The 26,317-nt window shown below is 43.9% G+C and overlaps 1 protein-coding gene across 8 annotated transcripts in view; it reads right to left on the bottom strand.

Moving 5' to 3' along the window:
• SOCS2 (suppressor of cytokine signaling 2) overlaps positions 1-22,939 on the bottom strand; it is a 77,354-nt gene extending 54,415 nt beyond the window's left edge. The window contains exons 1-4 of one of the 8 annotated variants that reach the window (XM_021006452.2): positions 21,475-21,785; positions 20,436-20,776; positions 19,620-19,993; positions 16,926-17,377 (exon numbers count right to left, since the gene is read on the bottom strand). In XM_021006452.2, coding sequence (XP_020862111.2) covers positions 16,926-17,377; positions 19,620-19,758 — 591 coding nt within the window. In that variant the 5' untranslated portion in view covers positions 19,759-19,993; positions 20,436-20,776; positions 21,475-21,785. The other 7 variants (XM_078146611.1, XM_021006455.2, XM_021006456.2 and 4 more) reach the window with 7 other exon arrangements.
• Between the last annotated feature and the right edge of the window lie 3,378 nt (positions 22,940-26,317).

The following is a 26,317-nucleotide window of genomic DNA, read 5'->3' as shown; positions in this document are numbered from 1 at the left end:
AACAGTTTGGCAGAAACTAGGTACAGACCAACATCTCACACGGTATATATAAAGTCACAATGGGTACATGATTTAAACATGAAGGGTGATATCATAAGCAAATTAGGGGAGTATGGAAAATTTTACCTGTCAGATCTATGGATAGAGGAAGAATTTATGACCAAACAAGAGATAGAGAGCATTATGGTATACAAAAAGGATAATTTTAATCCTGTCAAATTTTAAAAGTTTTACACAAACAAAACCAATACAGACAAGATTAGAAGGAAAGCAGGAAACTTGGGGGTAGGGGAAAATTTACAGCAAATTTCTTTGATAAAGGCCTCCTCTCTCAAACATATAGAGAACTGAGTCAACTTTATAAGAATACAAGTCATTCCTCAATTACTAAATGGTTAAAGGATATGTATGAACAGGCAGTTTTCAGGTGATGAAATCAAAGTTCTTTATAGTTACATTAAAAAAATCCTTTAAATCACTATTAATTAGAAAAAGTTGAAACAAGTCTGAGGTACCACCTCACACCTATCAGATTGGCTAATATGACAGAAAAGGAAAATGATAAATGTTGGAGGGTATATGGAAAAAAGGGGACACAAATACACTGTTGATCAACCAAAAGTTGTTGTGAATTGATCCAACCATTCTGTAGAGCAATTTGGAACTATGCCCAAAGGGGTATAAAATTGTGCATACCCTTTGGCCTAGCAATATTGCTACTGTGTCTGTGCCCCGAAGAGATCAGAGAAAAAGTGTGTGTGTAAAAATATTTGTAGCAGCTCTTTTGTGGTAGCAAAGAATTAGAAATTGAGGGGATGCCCTTCAACTGAGGAATGGATGAACAAGTTGTGATGTATGACTGTGATGAAATACTATTGTGCTATAAGAAATGATGAGCAGGATGCTTTCAGAAAAACCTGGGAAGAATTGTATGAACTGATGCAAAGTGAAGTGAGCAGAACCAGGAGAACATTGTATACTGTAATAGCAACATTATATAATAATCAACTGTGAAGGACTTAACTATTCTCAGCAATTCTATGATCTAAGACAATTCTGAAAGAATGCTATCCATCTCCAGAGAAAGAACTGAGGGAGTATGAACGCTGATTGAGACACACTGTTTTAACTTTTTTTTAAATTATTCTTGAGTTTAATCCCTTCATTTTACAGATAAGGAAACTGACGCCTGGGGAGTTGCCCAAGGTCATACAAGTAGTCATCATCAGAGATGGGATTAGAACCTAGGTCCTCTGACTCCCTGGCCACACTATTTCCTTAGAGGACATGGAATCATAGTTTTACAAACAGAAAATGGGACCATAAATCTAGACCTTGGAAAGGACCTCTAGTCTAACTGTCTCATTTTAAAGATATGGAAACGGAGTCTCAGAGAACTGAAGTGACTTGCCTGAAGGCATACAAATAGTAAATAGTGGAAAAGGAATTTTAAATAATGGTCCTCTGACTACAAAATCAGTATCCTTTAGACTGAGCTGTCATCTAGTGGAATCCTCCAATTTTACAAATGGAGAAACTGAGGCCCAGAGGTGAAGGAACTTGTTCAAGGTCACACACAGGGAATAAGCTGAAGAGCTAGAATTCAATCCCAGGGCTCCATATGTAATGCAGTTTCTACTTTTCTGTAATTTTTACTTGTTAGAATCAGTCTCAGGGATCTCTTAGAGGCTAATCAGTGTATTAGTGAATACTTTCTGTCAACAGGTATTTATTTTTTCATTTAATTTTTATTTTATTTTTTCTCAGTTACATGTAAACAAAAAAATTCTAATTTGTTTTTTTTAATGTTGAGTTCCATAATCTTTCCCTCCCTCCCTCCTTCTCCTCCTTGAGAAGGCAAGCAATGTATATAGATTATAGATGTGCAGTACTGTAAAACATTTCTTTATTAGACTTTTTGCAAAAGAAAATGCAGACCAAAAATAACAAAACAAAACCAAACCCAAGAATAATATATATGCTCCAGGTGATCTCAATCTTATTTCTCTTGAATTCCCATAACTTAGAAGTGAATTAAAGGACTAAAATGTCTATTTCAGTCAAGTCAGTCAATAAATATTTAAGTGGCTACTACATATCAGGCACTATGCTAAGCCCTGAGGATACAAAAAAAGTAAAAGATAGCCCTGCCCTCATGGAGCTTACAGTCTAATGTGAAAGCCAACACACAAAAGGAAGCTGAAAAGCAGGTGAGAGGAAGGGGAGAAGGAATGTATACTTCAGGCATGATGAAGAAGTCCAGAGGTGTATAAACACACATATACATACACACATACATATATATATGGATATATACACATAATCCATATATACACGTATATACATGTGGAAAAAATTCTATATATTATTAAATAAAATATATATTTACTAATTTTAGTACTTACATTGTTTATATATAGATTTGGATACATAAATTATTATTAAATAAAATATATATTTACTAATTTTAGTACTTACATTGTTTATATATAGATTTGGATACATAAATTATTGATATATAAATTATTTGTGCATCCATTTAACATTATATATTCCATGATATGTTAATATATGACATGTGTATACATACATATACGTGTATATGAATATGTGCATATACATACACACATCACCAGTATTTGTGAAAAGGTCTCTGTCAGGAAGCTAATCTGCCCCTCCCCACCGTTCCCCTTTCCTCCCCAAAAAATTTTGTTTTGTTTTGTTTTTTAACAACAGGAATAGTAAGCAACTAGCCCTATGGTAACATCAGGGCTAATCCCAGGGTAGCCCTGTACCAGGTCTCTGGTAACCAGATGGCTGACTTTTACTGAGAGAATATCAGAAATACCAGTTCAAATGACAGTTCTCTTTCTATTCATTACTTCACATAGTGCCTAATTTATAGCTAAATTACAAGTCCTGCTGTTCTCTGAGTTAAGGTGCTTTCTCATCCTCAGCTTTAGAACTCATGAATGCATAGCTGAGGGGAACCCAAAATGAATGTTTTTTCCCCCCTAAAAATTTTTTTCTGCCCACTTAAGAAAAAAAAAGCTTCAGCCCACAGCTTGGACAAGCATGACATCGAGTTCCTACAAACTAATCTACAGACATCAAAAGTTTTTTTCCTCAAAAGTGTGCCAAGGTAAGCCAGCCACCTGTTTGTGCTGGCAGGCATCACAGCAGACCTGACCTCAACACTACACATCCTTAAACCTTCCAAAGACCAGATAGGCTCAGTGTACATAGCCACGGCTCCAAGAGTTAGAGAACCTAGGTTCGAATCCCACTTCCGACATTTATTGTATGGGTGACCAAAAGCAAGTCATCTCCCTCAGCCTCAGTTTCCCCTTCTGTCAAATGAGAGGGTTGAACCAAATGGATTCTGAACGCCCTTTTAACCCTAGCTCTATAATCCTTAATTTTAATTATCCTTAATAATCCTTAAATAAAAATCTTAACATGTATTCAGATATAGATATACATACAAATATATACATATAATTTTGCCTTCAAAATCACCCTGGGAAGTAGGTGTCATTATTATCTCTCCCTTTTATAGATGAGGAAACTGAGGCAGACAGAAATTAAGTGCCTTACCCACGGTCATAAAGATAGAAAATGTCTGAAGCTGGATTTGAACTTAGGTCTTCCTAACTCGAATTCATCCTATTCACAAAGTCACCTCAGTGCATCTAAATATTGGCAACTCTGAGAGAGATGTTCCCATTTTTTCAGAAAGTCTTCCCCAAGCAGGAGTGTGCTGGTAAATGTTTAACAGCCAATTCATACACACAAAAAATGTATGCCAGACATACTTTTCAGTTTAATATTCAATATTAATATTTTCTCTATCACTTAAGTCTAGATAATCAACAAAAAAATAAATAAATCAAGCCCTGATTTTGCCAGATTCCCTAAGTGTTCACAGTGAAAATTTAACCATTGGCTCTTGCATACTGGTGTGAGCTGGGGCCTGTGCATTCCCTTCTCCGTGGACAAGTATCAGCAAGGACTTTCAAACTCAACCCACCACCACCACGAAGTTCCATGTTGGCGGATGGGAAGAGCTGGGGAGATCAAATACAGCAGCTTCCAGGAGATATCTTAAGATCGGTCGCAGAAATCCGGTCAGTCCCATATATCTTCTCTCTCCACAGTATGATATGACACTGTGATGATCAGTAGTCACAATATTCCTCTATAGTATTGCTCTCCAGAACTCCAGCCCTGAATCACCAGCTGCCCATTGATTGTTCAATGACTGGTCCCCCAAAATAGACAATAATAACAGAAGTAGTAATAAAAATTAAAAGACATGATAGCACCTATTACGCGCCTGGCACCGTGCTAAATGCTTTCCAAATATTACCTCATTTGATTCTCACAACAACCCTGGAAGAAGGTACTATCATGATCTCCATCTTCCAAATGAGGAAACTGAGGCAGAGTTCAAATGACTTGCCCAGAGTTACACGGCTAGTATCTATTTGAACTCAGGACTGCTCTATCTACTATACCACCTACCTGCCTATTAAAACTAATATGCCACTAATAAGTTGAACATTATTAATGCCATTAATAAGTTGGTGTCAGTCTGGAGGGAAGTTACCAATGGAGTTTCCCAGGGACCTGTCCATGGCCCAATACTCCTCCATATTTTTTATCAGTGACTGAGATGATGTCATAGATGGCATTCTTATCAACACTGCAAATGACATGAAGTATAGAGGGAAAGGGAAACATGGCAGACATCAGCCAGAACCCAAAGAGATCTCACCAGATTACAGCATCAGGATGAATCTAATATGATGAAATTTAATGGGGACAAAAAAAAACTAACACTTTCCTAGGCTGTATTAAAAAGCCCAGAGTGGGTTGGTCAAAGAAGAGAATCTTTTTGCTGTCTTCTACCCTAGTTAGGGATTATGCACCCAGTTCCTGGTACTCCATTTTGGGAAGGACTCAGGAAGACTTTGAAACAGGCTCAGAGGATGATGACCAGGAATAGTGATAATGCCATATGGCAATTGGTCATAGAAACCAGGGGTATTCAGCCTGTAGAAGAAAAAGATTTGTAGGAAAGTTCACATATCTGAATGGTTATTATATAACGGAGAATCAGACTTGAAAGGACAGAGAGACCCATTTTGGCTCTGAGACAAAGGGATAATGAGCTATCCAAAAGCAAAGTGGGTTACTGCCAAAGGTAGTGAGTTTCTCATCATTGGAAGGTTTCAAATAGACCCTTAATGAATACTTTTTGAGAGACATTGTAAAAGGCCTTCCTGTCCAGGTCCCTTTCAGCTCTGAGATTCTGGGATTCTATAATTTCCTATTAAATGTGGAACTGAATTACGATGTGGAGATGAAAAATTTGGAGCCATTAAGTCACATGAGAAACCTAAGAAGGAACGGTTTCACTTAGACAACACAGAAGATGTTGGTAAAGTGGAAAGCATGTCTTGGTTCCTGTGTAGATATTACCAGGAGGATGCTTCTTCTGGCTTCAATATGAGAGCATGCAGGGCTGAAGTTGAAAAAGAAAAATCACAGAATACCTAAAAGAAAGGGAAAGGAGGATTTATATACAATCCTAGGCCATAGGATCATAGAATTCAAAACTGGAGAAGGGACCTTAGAGGTTTTCTGGTCTAATTCTCCAATTTTTTTGTTCACAAATGAGGAATTTAAGGCTCAGAGAAATTAACTTTCCCCAAGGCACACACCAAATTGTCGCATCTTGAATCCAGGTCCTCTGTCTCTAAATCCGGAGCTCTTCCCACTATCACAATGCAATAGCAATGCTAGAAACTTGGGGACCCTGGAAAAAAAGTCTAATTAAAAAAAAGTCTATAAAAAATGTTCCCCGGGCCCAAGCAGATCTATTAAGGAGACAGAAGTCTTCTTAATAGAGTAGCCTGAGGCCCTCCTTCTGCATGTTGGCTCCTTTCCTTCCTGAGCTTCTCCTTAAAAAAAAAAAAATTTAAGTGATTAAATAATTAACTAATGATAATAATAGTAACTAAATAATGATTTAAAAAACATGGATAACCAGTTTCCCTGCGGCAAAGGGGCTGCTTGTGTGGCATTTGTGGTATCTCTCTGGAGCAGGACATGCCAGGTAGTTTTCAGGGCTTTCTTCTCTTGTTCTGACTTCTGCACATTTGCCTAGGCTGTGTCCCATCCCCAAAGTCTACTCACTTTGCCTCTCAGAGTCCCTGGTTTTTTCAAAGCTCATCTCAAGCTCTACCTTTTCCAGGAGGTCTTTCTTAATTCCCCCAGATGCTAGTATCTTCCTCCCACCCCACCCACCAATTATCTTGTATTTATGTATTTGGCTTAAGTTTTAAGCTTAAGGGAGATGAGATGTGTATCTATATAAACATAATCAAGATATAGACACGATAAATACATAAATACAAGATAATTGGGAGTTTGGGGGGGGGAGGCATGAAGATACCACCTGGTACATAACAAACATCTAATAAGTGTTTAATAAATGTTGTTGATTAATTGACCAATTACTGATTAGTTCATTTTACAGATAAAGAAACTGAGGCACAGATAGGGCAAGTGACTTCATGATGGTCTCATGACTAGTAAGTATCAGATGGGAGGGTTAGTTTAAACCCAGGTCTCTCCTGATCCCAAGTCTACTGCTCTTTATAATATTATGTTGCCTCTCATGTAGCTTTAGTAAGCAAATTCCTCCTTGGAAGACAGTTTCCAAAGGCCAGCATGTAAACGTGGTAACCCACAGACCTCTGTCTGTGAGAGCAGTGCCCCTCAGGGAATCTGCTGAGCCTGAGAGAAATCAATTAGCTTTATTTCCAAGACTCCCGACTCCTGGAGTTCCTCCCACCCTGGGACATCTGTCTGTGCCCTTTCCTAGGCTGCTTTGACAAAGACCAAACCTGACAATTTGACAGTGAATAATGTGCTGAGAGGTTGGGCTGACAGAAAGAAAAAGAAAACATAAAACTAAAGAAATTGAGAAGAAGGACTAGAAGCCAAGGAAGAAATACATACAAAGTGCCTCCTTAAAGCTATCTGGGGATCCTGCTCCTAATTAAAATATCAGTTGTGAAGGGAATTACGATTTTTATAATAATTAATTAAATATGTGTCATGAATATACTAATAGATTAGATTTTTCAGAATTGCCTCTCTTGTCAGTCAGACTCACAATATGGGAAACCTGAGATGGGCAGGGAGAAGAAAGAGACAGCATTCCGAAGATTATAGTAGAAAGATCAAATCTGGAGTCAGAAGAACTAGGACCCAATCGCATGATCTCTGGGGGCCTGAGTTTCCCTCTTCCAATAGAATATAAGCTCCCTAAGAGCAGGGACTGTTTCTCTTTTGTCTTTGACCCCTCAACAGCCTACCAGCATTTATTGAGTGCCTACCAGGTGCCAGGCATTGTCCCCCAGTGCCTCAACTTTGCAGGGTACATAATAAGCGCTATATAAATGTTAGCTATTATTATTATTTCTGTTAGGGTGAGGAGAAGTTTAGTAAAAGCTTGTTGGTTGAATGAGCTATAAAATGCTGGAGATGCCTAATGACTCTCTTTCTTTGATTCTAGGTAAGGCACAGTTTAACAGGAAATAACAGGAAACTTGGTCAAACAAAAGAATAATGCCTTTCTTGCTTTCTTCCAGCCTTACTTCCTTGGTTTTATTTTTTTCATGGTATCTTCAGCTCCCATGTCCAAGGTAACTGTGATAACTCACAGATGGATTTGACTCATTACACACTTAATTGGATCTGCAATTTCATTTATGTGGGTACTTCCTCCAAAAAGCCAGATAGCAGCCCCACCCACCCGTTCTCTGCAACTTTTATCCATACCATCTAATACATCCTTCAGAGGGTTCCACCCAGCATGCTTTGAGCCTTTCTCTACTCTAGGGTTCCTTACTATTTTTTTATGTCATAAGCATCTCTGGCAGTCCGGTGAAGCCTACGGACCCCTTCTCAGAATCATGCTTGTTGCCCACATTCATAATTGAGGGAAATTATAAATTTTAGTTGAAGGTTAGTGAAAATAAAGATGCAATTTTTTTCCCATCCAAGTTCATAGACCCTCTGAAATCTATCTGTGCAACCAAGGTTGAGAGCCTCTATTCTAGATTTCTTAACATTACCTGGGTACCAATGGAGCAGTCAGGCTGTCCATCGTTATCCCTTGATCCTGTGTAACTAACCAACTGCATGCCAATCATTCCACAAACATTGATCAAGCACTTACCAGGCACTGTGCTAAGTACTTGGCATCTATAAAGAATGAATAAAAATAGTCCCTACCTTAAAGGAGCTTATATTCTAATGGAGATAACAAATGTGAATTAGTACATAGAGAGTTATGGAAGGCAGCCTTAGAGAAGGCACTAACATCTGGAGGGACCAGGAAAGATTTCTTGAAGAAAGGGATGCTTGGGATATCTTTTTTTTTTTAAGGAAAACAACTGGGGTTAAGTGACTTGCCCAGGGTCACACATCAAGTATTTTAGGTCAGATTTGAACTCAGGTCTTCCTGACTCCAGGGCCGATGCTCTATCCACTGCACCACCTAGTTGCCCCCTTTATATAAGTCTTAAAGGAAGTCAGGGATTCTAAGAGTCGGAGGTGAGAAGGAAGAGTATTCTAGGCGTGGGGAAGAGCCAGAGAACCGAGATACATGTGTTTGAGCTATCTTATTTCTCCCCTTATGTCTTTTATATCACCTCTGGTATGGGATTCTTCAGTGGAAATAGGCCATAACCTACTTATGCCCATCATGCATCTTTCCATTCTCTTATGGATGAAGCATTTTTAATTCTTGGGAGAGAGCGCTCTTCCATGATTTGCCTATTATTCAATCTAGGATTTGCTAGGGGATAGATGGCCCACAGAGCTGGTACAAGAGTACACATCTTGGGCTGAAGGAAGAGAATGGACTGGGTATGGGAAAATGGAAAGTGACTCTGTGCTCTTACTGGCCCCATGCATTGACTTGAAATAAACACTCATCTTTACGACACCAATATTCTGAGAGTGAAGCTACATGGCCATACAACATGGAACCATGAAACTTTCACATGTATAGAAAGTGTTGACATTCACATAGAACTTGTAAGTCATGTTTACTTAACATTATCTCATTCTATTCTCATTCTCATTCTATTCAATCTAAGTACTGTTCTCTCCAATTTACAGATGAAGAAACTAAGCCTCAGAAAGATCTGACTTACCCATACGGTTAATCAGAAGCTGATTTGATCCAGCTCTCTCCGGACTCCAGGTAATAGTGGCTAACACTCCAACAGAACTTTAAGCTTTATGAAACATTTTAAATAATATTTTATTTTCCCCAATTGCATGGAAAGACATTTTTAACGTTTGGTTTTTAAAATGTTTGTGTTCCAAATTTGCAAAATATTTTAAAATATTTTAAAATTCTAATAAAATAGTATATTTTAAAATAAATAAAATTTTTAAAAATATTATTTCATTTTATCCTCACAATCACACTAGGAGGTAGAGGCTATTATTGCTAGCATTTTACAGTTGGTGAAACTGAGGCTGAAAGAGATGAAGTGGCTTAGCCAGAGTCACACAGCCTCAGTATCCCCAGCAGTAAAATGAGGGAGATGTGAATCAGTGGCCTGACTTCCATTCTAGCCTTATATTTATGACCCTTTGATTCTCTGGTGACATTTACTGCCTTTTGCTGCTAAATCTAAATGAGAAAATACCTCCTCTCCATCTACTAGAGATGTGCAACTCTTCCCCAACAGAAAATGACCCAGAAGGCTCCCAGAAGGAGCTAGGAAAAGAAAAATAAAAACAGTCCTTGCCTCAAAAGAGCTTCCATTCTAATGGAAGAGATAACACAAATATAAATGAATACATTTGGAAAAAAAGCAGAAGATGCTAGGCTCCTTCTTGCCTGTATGTTATTTCATCATCAGTCAGGGCATGCAAGGTCACATTGAACAAACAGATTGCAGCATTTTCCCCAAAGTAATATAACTTTCTTTTAAAGCAGGGGTTCTTTTTTTTTTTTTGCTTTTTTTAGTGAGGCAGTTGGGGTTAAGTGACTCGCCTAGGGTCACACAGTAAAGCAGGATTTCTTAATCTAAATGTATGTCTAGGACCATGGACAGATTTCAGAGGATCTGTGAATTTGAACAGGGAAAAAATTTGCATCTTCATTTTCACTAACTTTTGGTTTCTTATGTGTTTTATTTTATGCATTTATAACATTATTCTGAGAAGCGGTTCATGACATAAAAAGGTGAAGAACCCTTGCTTAGAGAACCTTCTCATCCTACTACTGATTAGGGGTTAGTGGCATTGACTCTTTTCTTAGTTAGGACGACCTATTCTTCACCCCCTAGGCTGAGCACCCTTCTAACCTCACTCAGATAATGATGCAGAATGTTCCTCAGAGGCTGACAGCCCTGTCTCTACAGGACCACCTTGACTGGTCCCCAGTTCATTCCCACGAGGCACTATGGCACATTATGCAATTTAATACGCTCATGTAAAACAGAGAATCTCCCCCACCTCAAATTATTATGGGTCAGACAAGAAACAAATATAAAAACACAAAAGCTGCATTTGACATTATTTTGAAGGCTTCAAAGCCTGGAGAGAGTGAGTCAAATTAAAAAAACTGTAGCCTGAACCTTAAGGTGTTCTAAATCACACAATTACTTTCTCAAAGAAAAATGTAATTAGTCCTGCTCTCTGCTGGAGTACAGTCCTGACAGCTAGGCTGCATCAGAGGCTCCAAAATGACAACTCTGTGATTCAGGGAGGAGAAAACATGAACAGAAGTAAACTGTGACATTAGCAACCTTGAACTGGTGAGAAAGAATGGGAGGAGCCGGTGAGGATGGGTGTCACTGTCTGTCCCCTCTTCACATCTGGCAGAGTCCAGAATGAGACCACAAGGCTGCTCAGGATGGGTCTGAGAGCTTGAGAGAGCAAATTTGGACAGATTAAGGTCTCGGATGAGTCATAAGCAAAATCAGCCTGAGAGCATGGAATCTGGCCAAAGATTCTGTTGGAAGGGAGAGTCCAAAATCATCTCACGCATTCCCCCTTCCCTTAAAGCCCTGATTTCTTAATTGATAGTTTAAAAGATTGCCTACTATATTTAAATAGCTGTCACCTATAAGTGATAGAGAAGGTGGACATAGGTAGTGTCAAATTCTTCTTGATTTTTTTTTTAGAGTGAAAGGATATGGATTTTATAAATTTATTTTATTAAATTTTGTCTTACGGTCGTTTTCAGTCGTGTCTGACTTCATGACCCCATTTGGAGTTTTCTCAGCAGAACTACCACTTCCTTCTCCAGTTCTCTTTACAGCTGAGGAAACTGAGGCAAATAAGGTTAAGTGACCTGCCCAGAGTCACACAGATAGTTAAGCATCTGAGGCCACATTTTAACCCACTTCTTCGTGAATCCAGGCCCAGCACTTTATCCACCAGCCGCCCCATTTTGTTAAATAAATACAATCAAATTCAAAACAGCAAACATTAAGTGTCTACAGTGTACAAGAAAAAATACTGAGGACATGGGTTCAAATTCTGACTTGCCACGTACTATATATATGACCTCTTTACCCCTCTGTGCCTCAGTTTACTTATCTGTAAAATGAGTCAGATTCCATGTCCTCTGAGGTCTCTTCCAGCTCAAACTCTATGATCCTATCTACTCACTGACCTCTGAGGTCTTTTCTAGTTCTGAATCTATATAAGTCTACTATGTTCCAGGCATTGTGCTGAATGCTGATATAAGAAAACCTAGAAAAACCAAAATGAGTCTCTGTGTCCTCCAGAGGGATCTGAATTTCTAGTTCTGGTTCTGCCATGAGCTAGCTATGTGACTAGGCATTTGGGCTCCCGGGGTAGAGCCAATTCCTCTCTCCAGACCTCAGTTTCCTCATCTGCTAAATGGGAAGGTTGGACCAAATGATCCCTAAGAATCCTTCCTTGGACCCTAACATTCTGCGAGGGGAAAAGCACATGGGGCAGAAAGCAGGTCAGTTCTGTAATTAAATGAGAGGTCTGAGATTAAGAAGAGTTTTGCCTCGATCCAGGCTTCATCTGGCTCCGATCCCAAGGGCTGTTAAGGTTTGTTAAAGGGTGTCTGCAAGGTCACTCCTCCCTGATCTGAGTGTACTAGATCTGGACCAGCCCTCTAGGAGGAAAAGTTCTTGATGTCAGGACATTCCATCCCTAGAATTATTTTTACAACGCCTTCTATCTCTGCATGATTTTTGTATCAGGCACAATTTTCTAACACTTTTAAAGACTTCAAACCAACCTGACTCTCTAGCCAACGTCATTTTATTTTAGCGTGGATCTTCCACATACCACCTGCATGGCCTTGGGCATGTCATCTGTAAAATGGGGAGATTAGATGATGGGATGACCTCTAAGGTCCTTTCCGGCTCTAGACCTAGGATCCCATGATTCTCTCAGCCTTCAGTTTCCTCATTTATCAAATAAGGGGGATTGGACTAGATGGTTTCTGAAGTTCTTTCCAATCCTTAAGCCCACAATCCTATGATTTTCAGCCTCAGTTTCTTCATTTGTAAAATAAGAGGGTTGCACCAGATGGCCTCGGAGGCCTTTTCTAGTTCTAGATATATTATCCTATGAACCCAAGACAGTGTCAATGACATGCCCAGCAAGAAATATTGTCATTAATTGAACTTGTTTACTGACATTTTTTAAAGTGTTCCAAAATTCCTATGTCACCAAAACAAAAACAAAGCAGGATCTAGGCTTTTACTTTTAACCTTGTCTTAAACTAGACCAGAGACTAGCGTTGGCAAGAATCTAAACATCTGTGACCTTGGTTAGCAGAAATGCAAGCCAGGTACGTTTCAGTTTTAATGGAAATCTGGGTTCCCTATAGTATACTATTCAATAAATACCATAGGAAAGACATAGCTACGTTGCAGACTAGAAGTTCAGAGAGCTGGGCTCTGCCACTAGTTAACTGTATGACCTTAGAAAAATAATTTTGATCTCTCTGGCCTAAGTTTCATCTGTCAAATGAGGTCACTGGTCTAGGCTATTGCTGAGGTCCTATATAACTGGACATTGTATGAGCCTCAAGGAAAAAATACTAGATATTCTCTCTAGCTCTGTCATAAACTTACTCTATGAACTCAAACATACTCCTCACCCCTTCTTGGCCTCCATCTGTCATACGAGGGGCATCAATGCTTTGGGTGTCTGACATCAACCAAAGCAGCATTAGTAACTTCAGCTCCAATAGGTAATAGAAGTGGCTAGATGGCCCCATGGTGGATAGAGTGCTGGGCCTGGTCTCAGGAAGACTCATCTTCCTGAGTTCAAATCTGGTTTCAGATACTTACTAGCTGTGTGACTCTGGGCAAGTTGCTTAACCCTGTTTACCTCAGTTTCCTCATCTGTAAAATGAACTGGAGAAGGAAATGGCAAACCCCTCCAGTATCTTTGCCAAGAAAACCCCAAATGGGATCATGAAGAATCAGATGTGACTGAAAATGACTGAACCAAAAAAAAAAAAGGTTTCTAGCCCAAATCAACAGAACACAAGAAGACGAATTAACAACAAATCAGTTAGTTAATTATGCTACCCTGGACGAGTGGCTTCAGTAAAATGGCTTTTATAGCCTGCTCCAACCTGTTCAACTAGACCCATTTAAAAATCCCCGGCAGCTCATTGTGGAGAGGACCTTTCCAGGAACCCAAGGGCTAGGACATGATTGGAATGCCTCTTAGATCTCAAATCCAAAAAGCTTTTCCCTGGTTGGGGTGGGGTGGGGGGGACTTGAAATAAGAGAGTGCCCATTTTCCAAACATATGGCAGAGATAGGCTGGGCATCCCAAAGCCTACCCTACCCCCCACCCCACTCCTCTCTGATGTGGTCATCAGCCACTTGTCAGTACAACACAAAACTCTATTTGTCCTTCCTCTGGGTGCTTCTGCCCAGCAACCACGAAAAGCTGTAGGGGAGCGGTACATGGCACGGCAGGCCTGATCTCCTGTCACCCTGCATACACCCAACCTGGAGACCCTCAAAAGAATAGGTGCTAACAAGAGGGAAAGAGCTACAAAAAGAATCAGAGAAAATCAAAATAAAAACTAGCTGGCACAAAATTTGGGAAATTCTCACCCGGTTACCCTTATAAACATCCCATGTCAGACAATTCAAGAGTCCAAGGGTGAAAATAGAATAAACCAAACATGAGTCCCACATTCTTCAAATGGGGATGCTCTCTCCACAGAAGAAAAGAGGGTTAGTTTAGAATACAAAGGACCTGGGTTCAAATTCTGACTCCACTACTTACTACCCATGCAGCATGTCATCTCACCCATGCAGGTGAAGCCTTAGCTTCTTCATCAGTAAAATCAGCTAGACTAGACGGTCTCTTCCAGCTCTAAATCTACAATCCTAGGACCTGGGTTCAAATCAAAGAGCACTACATTTGGAGTCAGAGGGCCTGGGTTTGAATCTGACCCAATTTGCTGTTTATTACCTGTGTGACCCTGGGTAAGTTAAATAATTTTTCTGGGTTTCAGTTCATATATATAAAATGGGGAGATTGGGGGGGGGCAGTGCAAGATGGCTTCTAAGGTCACTTCCAGCTCTGAATCTGTGATTCTTCACATAGTTCCAAGATAACATTAAACTGACTGTCCCATTTCAACTATCAGACCACAACTTAAACTCCATATAAATCCCTAACAGCAAGGATTCTTTGTTGGAGAGTGCCATCTGCACATGCAGAGATTGATTTTCCCCCTAATCCCACAGCCCTTTATGAAGAAACATTTCTCACAGGAGCCACGGAGGATTACAAAGGGAAGGTATCATTCAACCTGTTTCAAAGTTGGAAATACTAAGGAAAGTGACAGAAGATGTCCCTCCCAAAAGAATATGAGCTCATTGAGGGTAGAGGGCATTTTGTTTATCTTTGTATCCCCTGACCCTAGCACACAGTATGAACCTAATAAATGGTTGATGATTGACTGATAAACCAACCCTTAGCACCACAGTGCCTAACAGCTGAGTTTTCTAGCATAAGTACATCATGATTCACCTACCATACAAAGCAGTAAATTAGGAAAAGCAGAACTGTTAAGCACTTCAGGTGCAAAGGAGTCTTGGGTATACAATAGTCAAGGTAAGACCATTTAGAGAAAATGAGTAACAACTTTTGATTTTTATTTTGCTACCAGAATACATTTCTATTAAAGTATTCTAGTAATTATTCCATCAAATTTCTATTTTATTATTATTTTCATAAATATTTTATTATTATTTTATCACTCTATCTATGGCACTTAAAAAAAAATCACAAGCCATTTCTCTTGCTCACAGCTAACAACCACAGACTACTAGACTTGGATGAGGAAGACTCCAGTTTGAGCCCTGCGTCGGACACTCACGAGCTACGTCACCCTTAGGCTTACAAAGTCTGTCTCCTTATCCAGAAAATGCGAACAACAATACCAGCTACCTCATAGGACAGTTTCGAGACTCAAATGAGAAAACGAGGTAAAGCAATTGTAAATTTTTAAAGTCCTTTATAAACATAAGCTGCTATTATTATGATTTTTGAAAAGCCCTATCCACCCGGAGCTTTCCAGAAAGCCTGAGTCCCTTTTCTCTCTTACTTCTCAAGATCTGTTTTTAAGTGTGACCAGGACAGAGGTTCATACAGCCAGACTTTATTTGTGTGACGTTCTCTACAATCTCTACAACTCAAAAAGAAGGCGCGCAGCTTGTAAAAGGTGTTTGTTTTATTTAGTACATTCTAATCAAAGTTGGATACTTAGTAACAGCCGTGGATAAACACTTTGGGAAAAATAAAACAGGCTTGTTTCCCCCCGCATCCGGAAGAAAATGAAGTCCAAAGTACTCTATGCGGTAGAAGGCAGACAAGTGCCGATTCTGTGTGGCCAGGCAATTCAAGGATGACCCGGACACTGACTTTTAGAGCCATTTCCAAAAAAGTGAAAACGACCACAGGTCAGGACCAAAACATTGTTTTCATCACCATGGTCTCAGCTGCACCTGTGGAGCGTGACATTCTTGTATTTAGCCTTTTTTTTTTTAACCAGAACAAAACAAGGAAAACCAAGGTCCATTTGCACCAGTTTGAAATGTTTCTGAAGTAAGGCTCCTTTTTTTTTTTTAAATAAAGGGCTACAGTACTCTCCTACTCACACAAGATCGTCGGCCATTTGGAGTCAGAAGACAAATACAAGATTTCACGGTCACTGCTGGGTTTGGTGAATGGTATAAAACAAAAGATAAATACTGACAAGCATGTTCTGTTTAACAAGAACAACAAAAACTCTAAACAAGGACACCAGAATGTAAAATAAAGACGTTCTAAGACACCGCTCGACCACCAGGCAAATAAGTTGTGAGCAGCCCCATCTCGGCATCTCCCTTTCCAGTTCTTTTAGTGCCAGCTCTGAGCTTTAACACCGGCTGGACACCTGGCAGCATGTACCCTTGACACCCTGACAGCTAAGAACTCACACACAAAAGTGACCTGTTAAAAAAAGAAAAAAGAGGTTTCCCCGACCCTCAGATTGGCAAACGTACCACCAAACAATCATATAAAAGGGAGAGAGAGAGACTCCTCTTAGTGCCAAGGGTAAAGTCACTCAGACGAGAATACTGATGGAGATTTTAATATAGTTAGCTTGCTCCCACACCCCACCCCACCCCCGCCCACCCCCCCAGCCTTCCTTGGACACTTAAATTAGTTTCACTACAGTTGTTCTTACTGGGAAATCTCATTTCTGAGTTGGACACGTGGCTAGCCAGGGCTATGCCGATTTGGCTCTCTTGACATAGCTGCATTCAGAGAGATTCTACATGAGGCGTGTTTAGAAAAAAGAGAGAAATTTATACCTGGTACTGATAGCCTTTCAAGTAATCTTTTAGTCTTGTTGGTAAAGGCAATTCCCAGATCTTAGTTGTACATTTGTTTATAGAGAGTCTACAGAGATGCTGGAGAGTTGGAGTGGACGTATAGAGGGGTTTCGTCAGATAGAGATGCACGGTTCCATTCCGAGGGGTTTCGGCACCCGTCCTCTTATCCTTGCAAGTTCGCACGTAGTATTCAATTAGATGGACCACGCTGTCAAATTGTTTCAGCCTGGATTTAACACAGATGATGGAGTCCAATCTAAATTTCCCATCCTGGTATTCTATTCGAAGATTGGTTGGTCCTGCTGAGGTTTTGACAGATATAGTAAGCAAGTAGTCCGAGTGAGAACTGTCTCTGATCAGGAAGGTTCCTTCGGGGGCATCTTTTAATTTCTCTTTGGCTTCATTAACAGTCATGCTTCCCCAGTACCATCCTGAGGTTGATGTTTAAAAAGAAAAAAGGAGAAGAAAGGTGAGGGGATTATTCTAACCAGTTATCACGAGAAAGAAACTGCTGCTAGGAAAAATTCTCCTCGCTTCTAAAGAAAGTTTGCAAGGGGAGAATGTGTTGCCTTCAGAGCCTGCCAGAACTTCAGCTTGGGAAAACTTTCAGGAAGTTTTGAATCTGTTTTTTAGGGATGCCGAATGGAGACTTTATTTCTCTAAATAAAAGCCTTCCTCTTCATGGACTTTTTCAAAGTTAAAAACTTAAAAAAAAAAAACTTTTCCGTGCTGAAGTTACTTTTCTTTCCGAAGACCTACAACAGTCCCCAGTGCTTTTCCTCATTTCCGTGAAGTTGCTAAGATCAAAATTCAGTGACATATAGGCACAAAGAGTCCATTTTCCAACACTGGTAATTCTGTTGAACACCCCCCGCCCTATCCTATCGTCAAAGAACCATTTCACATTACCTCTGCTTTCATCTCTGGGGAGAATTCTAAGTTGTTCTATGTTTCTCCCTGAGAAGGATGTTTTAGTTCATTCCTGTCTTTATTCAATGAGGGCTAAAGCTCATTTCTTTAAGCATATCTCCCCCTCTAAAAAAAATGTATACATAATATACATTGCATATTATTATATATTATCACATGGTCTATGTATCATGTACATATATGTATATTACACACACTGGAGAAAAAGAGAGTATAGAAAACCACTCTTCATTATTGCTTCAATTACGGCCACTTTTTTTTCTTAATCCCTTATGACTCCATAAGAAAAAGCATGCAGCGTGCAGCCTCAGAGAATGCTCAGTACTTCCTCAGAATATTTTCACTCCTTTGGACTTTGCTTGGCTTCACCTCTCGTAAAACCTGACAGTAAACCAGGGCGGTCCCCTCTTTTTATCTGCCTGCACCCAGTCCTCCTGCTACAACAGAGGTAAACCAGAGTCCCTCTGTGGTTTAGGAAGTTTGGCCTCCGTCCCACGCTCCCCTCCTAGTGGGCCCTTCTTCCCCTACTGGAGGCTGAAAATCCTGCATGATTTGCAATGGAGAGGCTGCAGCAGCAGCTGGCTCTCCTGCAGAATCACCTACCTCTCTCCCTTCTTCCCCGGGTGCTGCAAAAGTCTCTCAAGACATTGGAAAAACAATCTATGGTCAGGCTTCCCACCCCCATGGTCAAACTAAACACCTAGGCTCAGCCAGGGGCAGAAAGAGAAGGCTAAGGCTGCAGGATATGTTGCAAAATAGTAATAATAATAACAACATATATACGTATAGATATTTTTGCTTTCTCTTTCAGATGCCAAGGGAGGGTGGTGAGCAGCACTTTACAAAGGGGGTAAAGGGGCAGCAGTGAGAAGCACTAGCTTTTCCTGCTCTCCCCCACCCTTACAACTTCATCCTAATCCACCAGTGGCCCGACTGCAGTGTCCCACTTCTGCTCAGGCTGGCCACGGCTCCAGCCCAGGAATTCGGCAGCAGCCTGGAAGCTGAAGCTCCAGGCAGGGCCAGCACTTCCCAGTCATCTCTCAGGCGAGACACCCGCCAAAGGGGCGGACAGCCACAGAGAGAGAGAAGCTAGGCAGACGACTCCTTCCTGCCCAGTTTCAGATTTATTTCTGTCCCCTCCCGGACACAAGATTCCTTGGGGAATGAGGCTATTCTAGGTCAAAGGGATGGCACAAGGCTGCTCTGTTCCTAAGCAATTCCCTCCCACCCCTGAGTTCTTCCCCAGGACCTAATCCTTCTCTAACTGCCCCTTTCCAGATCCCCAAGGATAATGCATGTAGACCTGGAAGGAACCTTAGAAACAGCCCATCATTTTGCAGAAAGTAAAGGCCGGGCAGTTTAGGTGATTTATTAGAGGGGACATTTGAACCCAAGTCCTTGGACTTCAAATGCTTTTTGGCATGTACTTGGATGAAGCTGAGGAGAAGAGCACATTCTTTTCCAGTTGCTAGAAGCTCCAAAAGTGGGACGTCTCCCCCCTCCCCCACCTTCTCCAGTCTCCCTTGATGTGGAGGGTGGAGCTGGGGGGGTGGTGGCGCTGCAAGGTGAAGCTGTGACTCTATCTCTGCCCTCTTACTCCCTTCACACCTTGATCCTGTTTCTCTGGCTGGCCTCCCTCAGTTTCTTGAGATGGGTTGTCTTTGCCCTAAGATTATGTGACCCGGAGTTCAGCTGACTGGAACGCTGACCCTTGCTCTTTCTTTGTCCCATCCCCTCACCTACCTGCCTGGCTCAATTCCCGCATGGCTGTAGCCAAACGCACCACCTCCGAGGGCTGCTCCTCTGCTGCACCTGCCGCCCCCCACTGGCTTCGAGTCCCTTCCGCACCATCCACGGTGGACTCGTGGGACCTTAGGGTCATGGGGAAAGGGTCACCACGACGAAGAAGCTGCCACCCAAACCGGGGCTCAGAGGAAGACGATGTGGGGTCTGAGTGGGCCGTCAGTCCTTCCTTGAAGTCAAGTCAAAACACCTCCCGAGGAGAAAACCAAGCTGGTGGGGTAGGGGAAAGGGAAGGGGATCCTGGCTGCTCTTCCTCCCCAGTGCGGGGCACGAGGATGGCAAAGTCCCCCAGCGTACCGTCACCCTCTATTCGCCTGCAATGAGAAAAGAGGGGAGGGGACAAAGGGAGAGAGAATCAGGGTGAGACCACCTCCTTGGGAGGTCGAGCAGAGACTCATTCAGGCTCGACCCTCACCACCCCTCCCCGCGTAGCAGCGGCACTTCTAACCCTGGGAGCATCCAGGTTCCACCTTGGCCAAGGTGGCTGGGGGGGTGGAGAGACAGATGGAGGGGGGAGGGATGAGGCGCAGCGGGTGGGGAAGCACCAGCCCACCGCTTTCAGGCTTTCTCCGGAGGGAGGCGAGTCACCTGCAACCTCGGTGGGATTTCAAGGGCAAGTGGGCAAGGGCAGCCAATGGAGAAAAGGGAGCAAGGTTACCCAGGGCGCCAGCCCCCCACCCCAAAAGCAGCACTACACGTGTCGAAGCACCCTGGGGGCGTGGGGGTGAGGGGTGGGGAAGGAAGCCCACTACAAACCTGGTCCCCAGCCCGCGAGCCCTCTGCGGTCTGCTGGACAGTGAGCCTCCTTTCTCACACTAAGGCGCCGATTTTCCCCAGGGAGGGGGAATCGAAGCCCATGACATTGAAAGGAACGAATGGTCACATCCCTGCCCAAGAGATTTCTTTGGTTTTCTCCCTCCCTCTCTCCTTCCTTCCTTCCTTTCTTCCCTCCCTCCGGCTCCTGGGGAGGCAGCTGTGGGAGCTCCAGCTCAGGCAGTCGGTGCTGGTGCAGCCGCCGGCGCTGTCGAGGAATCGACCCTCCCTAACCACATGGGGCTGGGGGACCAGGAGACGCTACGGCCATGCGAGCGTGCGCCCTGGAAACCGAAATGTACGCTGTGCCCTTACCTTGGCCGCCGCCTTCCTCCTCCTCCTCCTCCTCCCTCTCCTCCTCTAACCCAGGCTGTCTCCCCAGTGGACATGGGGCGGAGGGAGAGGAGGGGTGTCTGCCCAAGCCCCCCCCCTCCCCGGATGTTTAATAAGGCACTGAGATGCCCTGGAAGGTGGCAGACCCAGAGTGTGGCAGTGGTGCTCACGGTGGCTGGAACTCCCTCCGCAGGCGACGGCCAAAAGTCCAAGGGACTGTGTCCTTCTTCTCCGCCACCCCCCCACCCCCCCACTTTTTTTCCCTCCCGTCTCCCTCCAGCAGCTTCCCGGGTTTCCCTCTGGCTGGTGGGAGGGGGGAAGGGAAGGGGGTGGGAGTGAGGCTGGAAGAGAGGGAGGGGCAGGAGGTCAGATTATTAGAAGGATGATTAATTTGAATGGGAATTCGGAGTCGGGGTGGAGAGGGGGAACATTCCCGGGAGACGTCGGGACGCCAGGAAGGAATTGTAAAGTGGGTAGAAGTCCCGGGGTGCGGGGGGGCAGAGCTTTCGGGTCGACCCCGTTGCAGGGGAGGGGGCAAAAACCGGGGAGCAGAGCGCTTCCGTCCCCCCTCCCCTGCAGGCCACTTAGCCTCCCCAGCCCCAGCCTGCCCTCCCGGGGCGGAGCCCTCCGGGAGTCCCCCCGTTGGTACCTGCCAGCAGCCCCCTCCAGAACTCCCTCCTCCCGCTGCGGCCGCTGCTCGGGCTGCGCCCCCCCAGCTGCCGCCGCCGCTCGGGCCCCCCGGGAGGGGGTGGGAGTGCCGAGCGCAGGGGGGCCGGGCGCGCACCATCCGCGGCAGCGGCTGCGGGCGCGCGGAGGCGCATGCTTCGGGGGCTGCCCAGCGCAGCCGGCCGAGAAGCGGGGCTAGAAGGAGAGGGCGGTCGGGGCCTCGAGCGTGCGGGCAGGGCGCGCGATCTCCAAGGCGCGCGCGCCTCGCTCCGCTCCGGCCGCCGCCGAGCCCCCCGCCCCGCGCGTGGCCCCACCCCCTTCCCTCCCGGGCTCGGCGCTCTCCCCACCTAGGCGGAGGAAGGGGCCGCTTTCCAGGAACTTTCCAGGAATCCGCGTCACGTGGCCGCAGCCCGGTCTGCAGCTTTAAAGAGGCTCCGGAGCAAACCGCCGCAGCCGCCGCCCCAGCTCGGGCACCGCGGAGCTGTCCTGCCCGCCGACCCGGCGTGCTGGGGGGTACCCCGGCTCCTCCACCCCCAGCCATTGCATTGCTTCTCCACCCCAGCAGCCCACAAACGTTTATTAAACGCCCGCTATCAACTCAAGCGTCCGGCAAAGAAAGGCAAAGGAAGCCTCCGCCCTCGAGAAGCTTATGATCAAAAGTGCCCCCGCAGGGAGGGCACAGGGCACCGGCCCGCTCCCTGCCCCCAGAATTTCCAAGGGTTGATGACCAACGCCCCCAGCCCCTGGGTTCACCGTAGCGGGTGGGCCCCGTCCAAGGTGTGGAAGGATGCCCGCCAAGGCGACTTCCTCCTCCCTCCGACGGCAGCTCCGTCCCCGCCATCTCTTAGCTTATTTCACACACACACACACACACACACACACCCCCAGGGTGATCCCCCGTGCCTACTCCAAGACCGCTCCCATCCAGACTAGGAGGAGGCAGAAGATTCTCGGAAACACGGCCCCCTAGCCGCTCCCCTCCCCTTAGCTGGGGTGCCGGGGGTGCGAGAAGTGCCACTCCTACACTCCGACTGAGTGGCCTCCCCCTCCCCCACTTAGGACTAGAAAGAGCAGGAAAAACCCGGGGCCGCCGCTCGGGCAGCAGGCAGCGGTCCGGGAGGGTGGGGGGGCCGCTTTGACGTGGGTGCCTGGAAGGCACCACCGCGGGCGAAGCCCGAGAGCCGAGGAGACGCGCGCCTCCTTAACCAGCCCCAGCTGCTCCGACAGTCCCCTCCCTCGCCAGCCCGCTCTGGGCTCGCCCCTCCCTGCCTCCCAAACGCCCCCAGCTCCACCCTGCTCGCCCCGCCCCGTCCAGCTGCGCTGCTGCTCACCTGCACCAGGGGAGCAGGGCCACGCCCATCGCTACCTAGGCTCCCAGGGAGGCCCCGGACGCGACCAGCCTGGCGCTCCTCGGAGTGACCCCGTCACCCACCTTCGCCTGCAGATAGCTGGGTGACCCAGAGGACGGGGGGATCCGAGAAATCCAGAGCTTCCCGTCCCACCCCCACCCCCACCCCGCTATAGGAGGCCTCAGAGCTTCAACTTATCACCTCTCCCCCGCACCCCCGCCCCCCGAAGAGTGACCTACTTTAAAAGTGACCTACTTTTTTTTTAAAACCCCAATACTCTCACGGGAAAACTGGATCCAGAATTTAGATAAGCATTTTTTTCCTTTGAAATATTATCCTGTTGCATCACTTTACTAAAGCTTGAAAGGTCAACAGCCACTTTTGGGGATGCTATGGTGAAGGAGAAAGCTGGGGCGGGAGAAGACAGGCACAGGAGATGGGAAGGGAGGCGGAATCCGATTAAAGCCTGCGCTTGGTGCCCCCTCTGCTGGCGGTTCGAAGATTTGCAGCTGAGGGATTGGCTTTTGGCTGGGAAATGCTGCAATTAAGTAAGGGACCTAAGATGTCAGAAGTGTCCCACTCTCCCGTTTTGGAGATGAAGAAACTGAGGCAGACAGGTTAAGTGATCTGCCCAGAGTCACGCAGCAAGTAAGTAGCTGAGGCTGGATTTGAACTTGGGTCTTCCTGACTCCAGGCCCAGCAGTTCTATCTACTGCCACCCTCCTTGATTTCTCTGTGCCTCAGGTTTCTCATCTGTAAAATGGGAAGACAGCATTAGACCAAATGACCACAGGATCATAGATTTAAAGCTGGAACAGGCCTCAGAAGCCACTCAGTCTAACCACCTCATTTTGCATATGAGAACTGATGCCCAGAGATGTTAAGTGACTTGCCAGGATCAGATATAATATCCTGTTTGGTTTTGAAGCCCCTCAAAAGCAGCTTCCCCCACTATACGCACCTTTCCAGTCTTCTTACACCTTTTTACCACGACCACCACCATGTATTCTCCAAAAGAGTGACACTGACCTCTTTTCTGTTCCTGAAACAAAACACTCCATCTCTCAGCTCTGGGCATTCTCATTGACTATCTCCCATGCATGGAATGTTCTCTCTCCTCATTTCCTCCTTCTGGTTAAAAGCTCCCCTTCTACAGGAAGCCTTTCCAAATCCTTCTTAACTCTAGGGCCTTTCCGCTATTGATTGCTTCCTATCTATCCTGTATATAGCTTGTTTGTACATTTTGTTGTTTTTCACTTGTGTCGACTCTTCATGACCCCATTTGGGGTTTTCTTGGTAAAGATACTAGAGTAGTTTGCCATTTACATGTTATCTCCTCCCATCATATCATTAGGTTCTCAAAGGCAGGGAAAGTCTTTTGACTTTCTTTGTACCCCCAGCACTTGGCATAGTGCCAGGAGCATTTTAGGCACATAATAAATGCTTATTGACTGACCAACAATGAATGAATGATGAACAATTAATTATTGCAGTACGGGTGGACGTCGATAGATTTTAGCCTATTCCCAATGACTTGCATTGAGGAGTGGTATAAAAGACATTATCAAGGACATGTGTGACCAAGTGGAAAAGGACATGGCCAGTTATGTAGCAAGAGCCAGGGATGGCCAGCCCAAGTGTTGGACTGGCATCCTCAGAATGTTAACAGATTCAGAGTAAGAGTTACCAGGCATCAGGTAAATAAAACTAAAGTCTTGGTTTCATTGTGGGATTTCAATGCGTAGAGATGGAGACTGGGAAGAGAATGGATCTAAGTAACCTATTCACTACATTCCTTGGGGTCTCACTGAAATGTAGCTTTTTGCAATTGAGGTGCCTCTATGGCTTTCCCCACCTCTGATGAAGATGGAATAATCTTAATCCTTCATCCAGGCTTTTAATAAAGCCTAATAATTCTTTTATCTAAAGTACTTTAAGTTTTTCAAAGAGCTCCTCTCACAATAATCTTGTGAATGCAAAATTCGTCCACAGATTAAGTGTCTTAGCACAGTCTTGCACACAGCAGGCACTAGATAAATGTGTGCTGAATTGACTGAATCTTACTGGTGTGGCTACTCCTTGATTCAATGCAAAGCTTACCTCCCCACGTCTTTTTATTCTGTATAATTTTCTATGTCTTCCCATATTTTCCACAAACAATCTTTTAACCTGATTATATTGCAGGGTGGTACAAAGTGAAGTAGGTAGGTTGCAATGGTATACTGAAGAACTCAGAAAAATTTTCCCAGGAAATATTGCTCTAGCTCAACCTGCTGTTAACGTGTTAACTTGATGTTTCAACTCTGCATAATCCCTACTCACCTTTTGTTTTCCCAATCCAGTTCAAAAGATTATAAGAATGTTGAGATTTTGTCTAGTTTTGGAATGAGCTTGGCTCATTCAAATGTCTGTAGTCTGGCTCTTCCCTTCTAGCTTAAGAAAGAAAGAAGTCCTTGACCAAACAAGAAAACACAAAGTACTGGATCAACTTTTCAATACTCCCCTATCCTTGACAACTCAGCTCAAATGTCACCTTCTCCATGAAGTCTTTCCTCAACTCACAATACTCCCAAATGTGGCCAGAACCAGATTAAAATGTAAGTGGGAAATATTTAACAAAATAAATAAAAGTACAGTACAACATAGATAATGTTAATTTGTGGTTTTCTAAGTCGATATGATGCCAGGAGGGATCTGTTTTTATTTGCATTTGACACTACTGTTGGGGAAAACTAAAGAACCAATGAAAAGGCAAAGGTGTAGTGGGTGGTAATTAACAAATGCTTCTTGATTGATTAATAAAGGTCACTGACTCTGTGTCTAAGTAGATCTTCTTGTCCTTGCTTGAAAATATTGCTTATGTCCCTTCATAATTGGATGAAAGTCAACAAACATTTATTAAACAAGACTTGTACGCAGAGTAAAATAAGTAGGAAGAACCAGAAGAAGAATTTATACAATGACAACGTTGCAAAAGCAAACGCTTCAGAGAGACTTTAGAACTGTGATCAACCCAGTAATTAACCATGATTCAAGAAGACTGATGATGAATGAACGCCACCTCCCACCTGCCTCCTCACAGAGAGGACATAGATTCAACATGCAGAATATGAGATGATACATTTTTGCACGTGGCCAATATAGGGATCTGTTTTGCATGACTCTGCTTATTTCTTACAAATGTTTTCATTTCTTCTCTTTTTTTTTTTTTCCTCCTGGGAGTAGGGGGGAGGAGGAAGGTAGGAAGAAGGAAAAATAAGAGCTTAATTAAATTAATCAATAGATAAATTAACAGATAGATGAGTGGATAGATATGAGTAGATATAAATGAGTGGATAGATACAGATGAATGGATTGATAGATACAGATGAATGGATGTAGATTTAAAAACAAGCATTTATTAAATATTCACTATGTGCTAAACACTGAATATACAAAGCCAAAATAAAAATCTCTGCCCTCAGGGAGATCACATTC

Source organism: Phascolarctos cinereus, unplaced genomic scaffold, assembly GCF_003287225.1.
Source record: "Phascolarctos cinereus isolate Bilbo 61053 unplaced genomic scaffold, phaCin_HiC Scaffold_1;HRSCAF=81, whole genome shotgun sequence".
NCBI classification, from domain to species: Eukaryota; Metazoa; Chordata; class Mammalia; order Diprotodontia; family Phascolarctidae; genus Phascolarctos; species Phascolarctos cinereus.
This window is presented reverse-complemented; position numbering and strand designations above follow the sequence as displayed.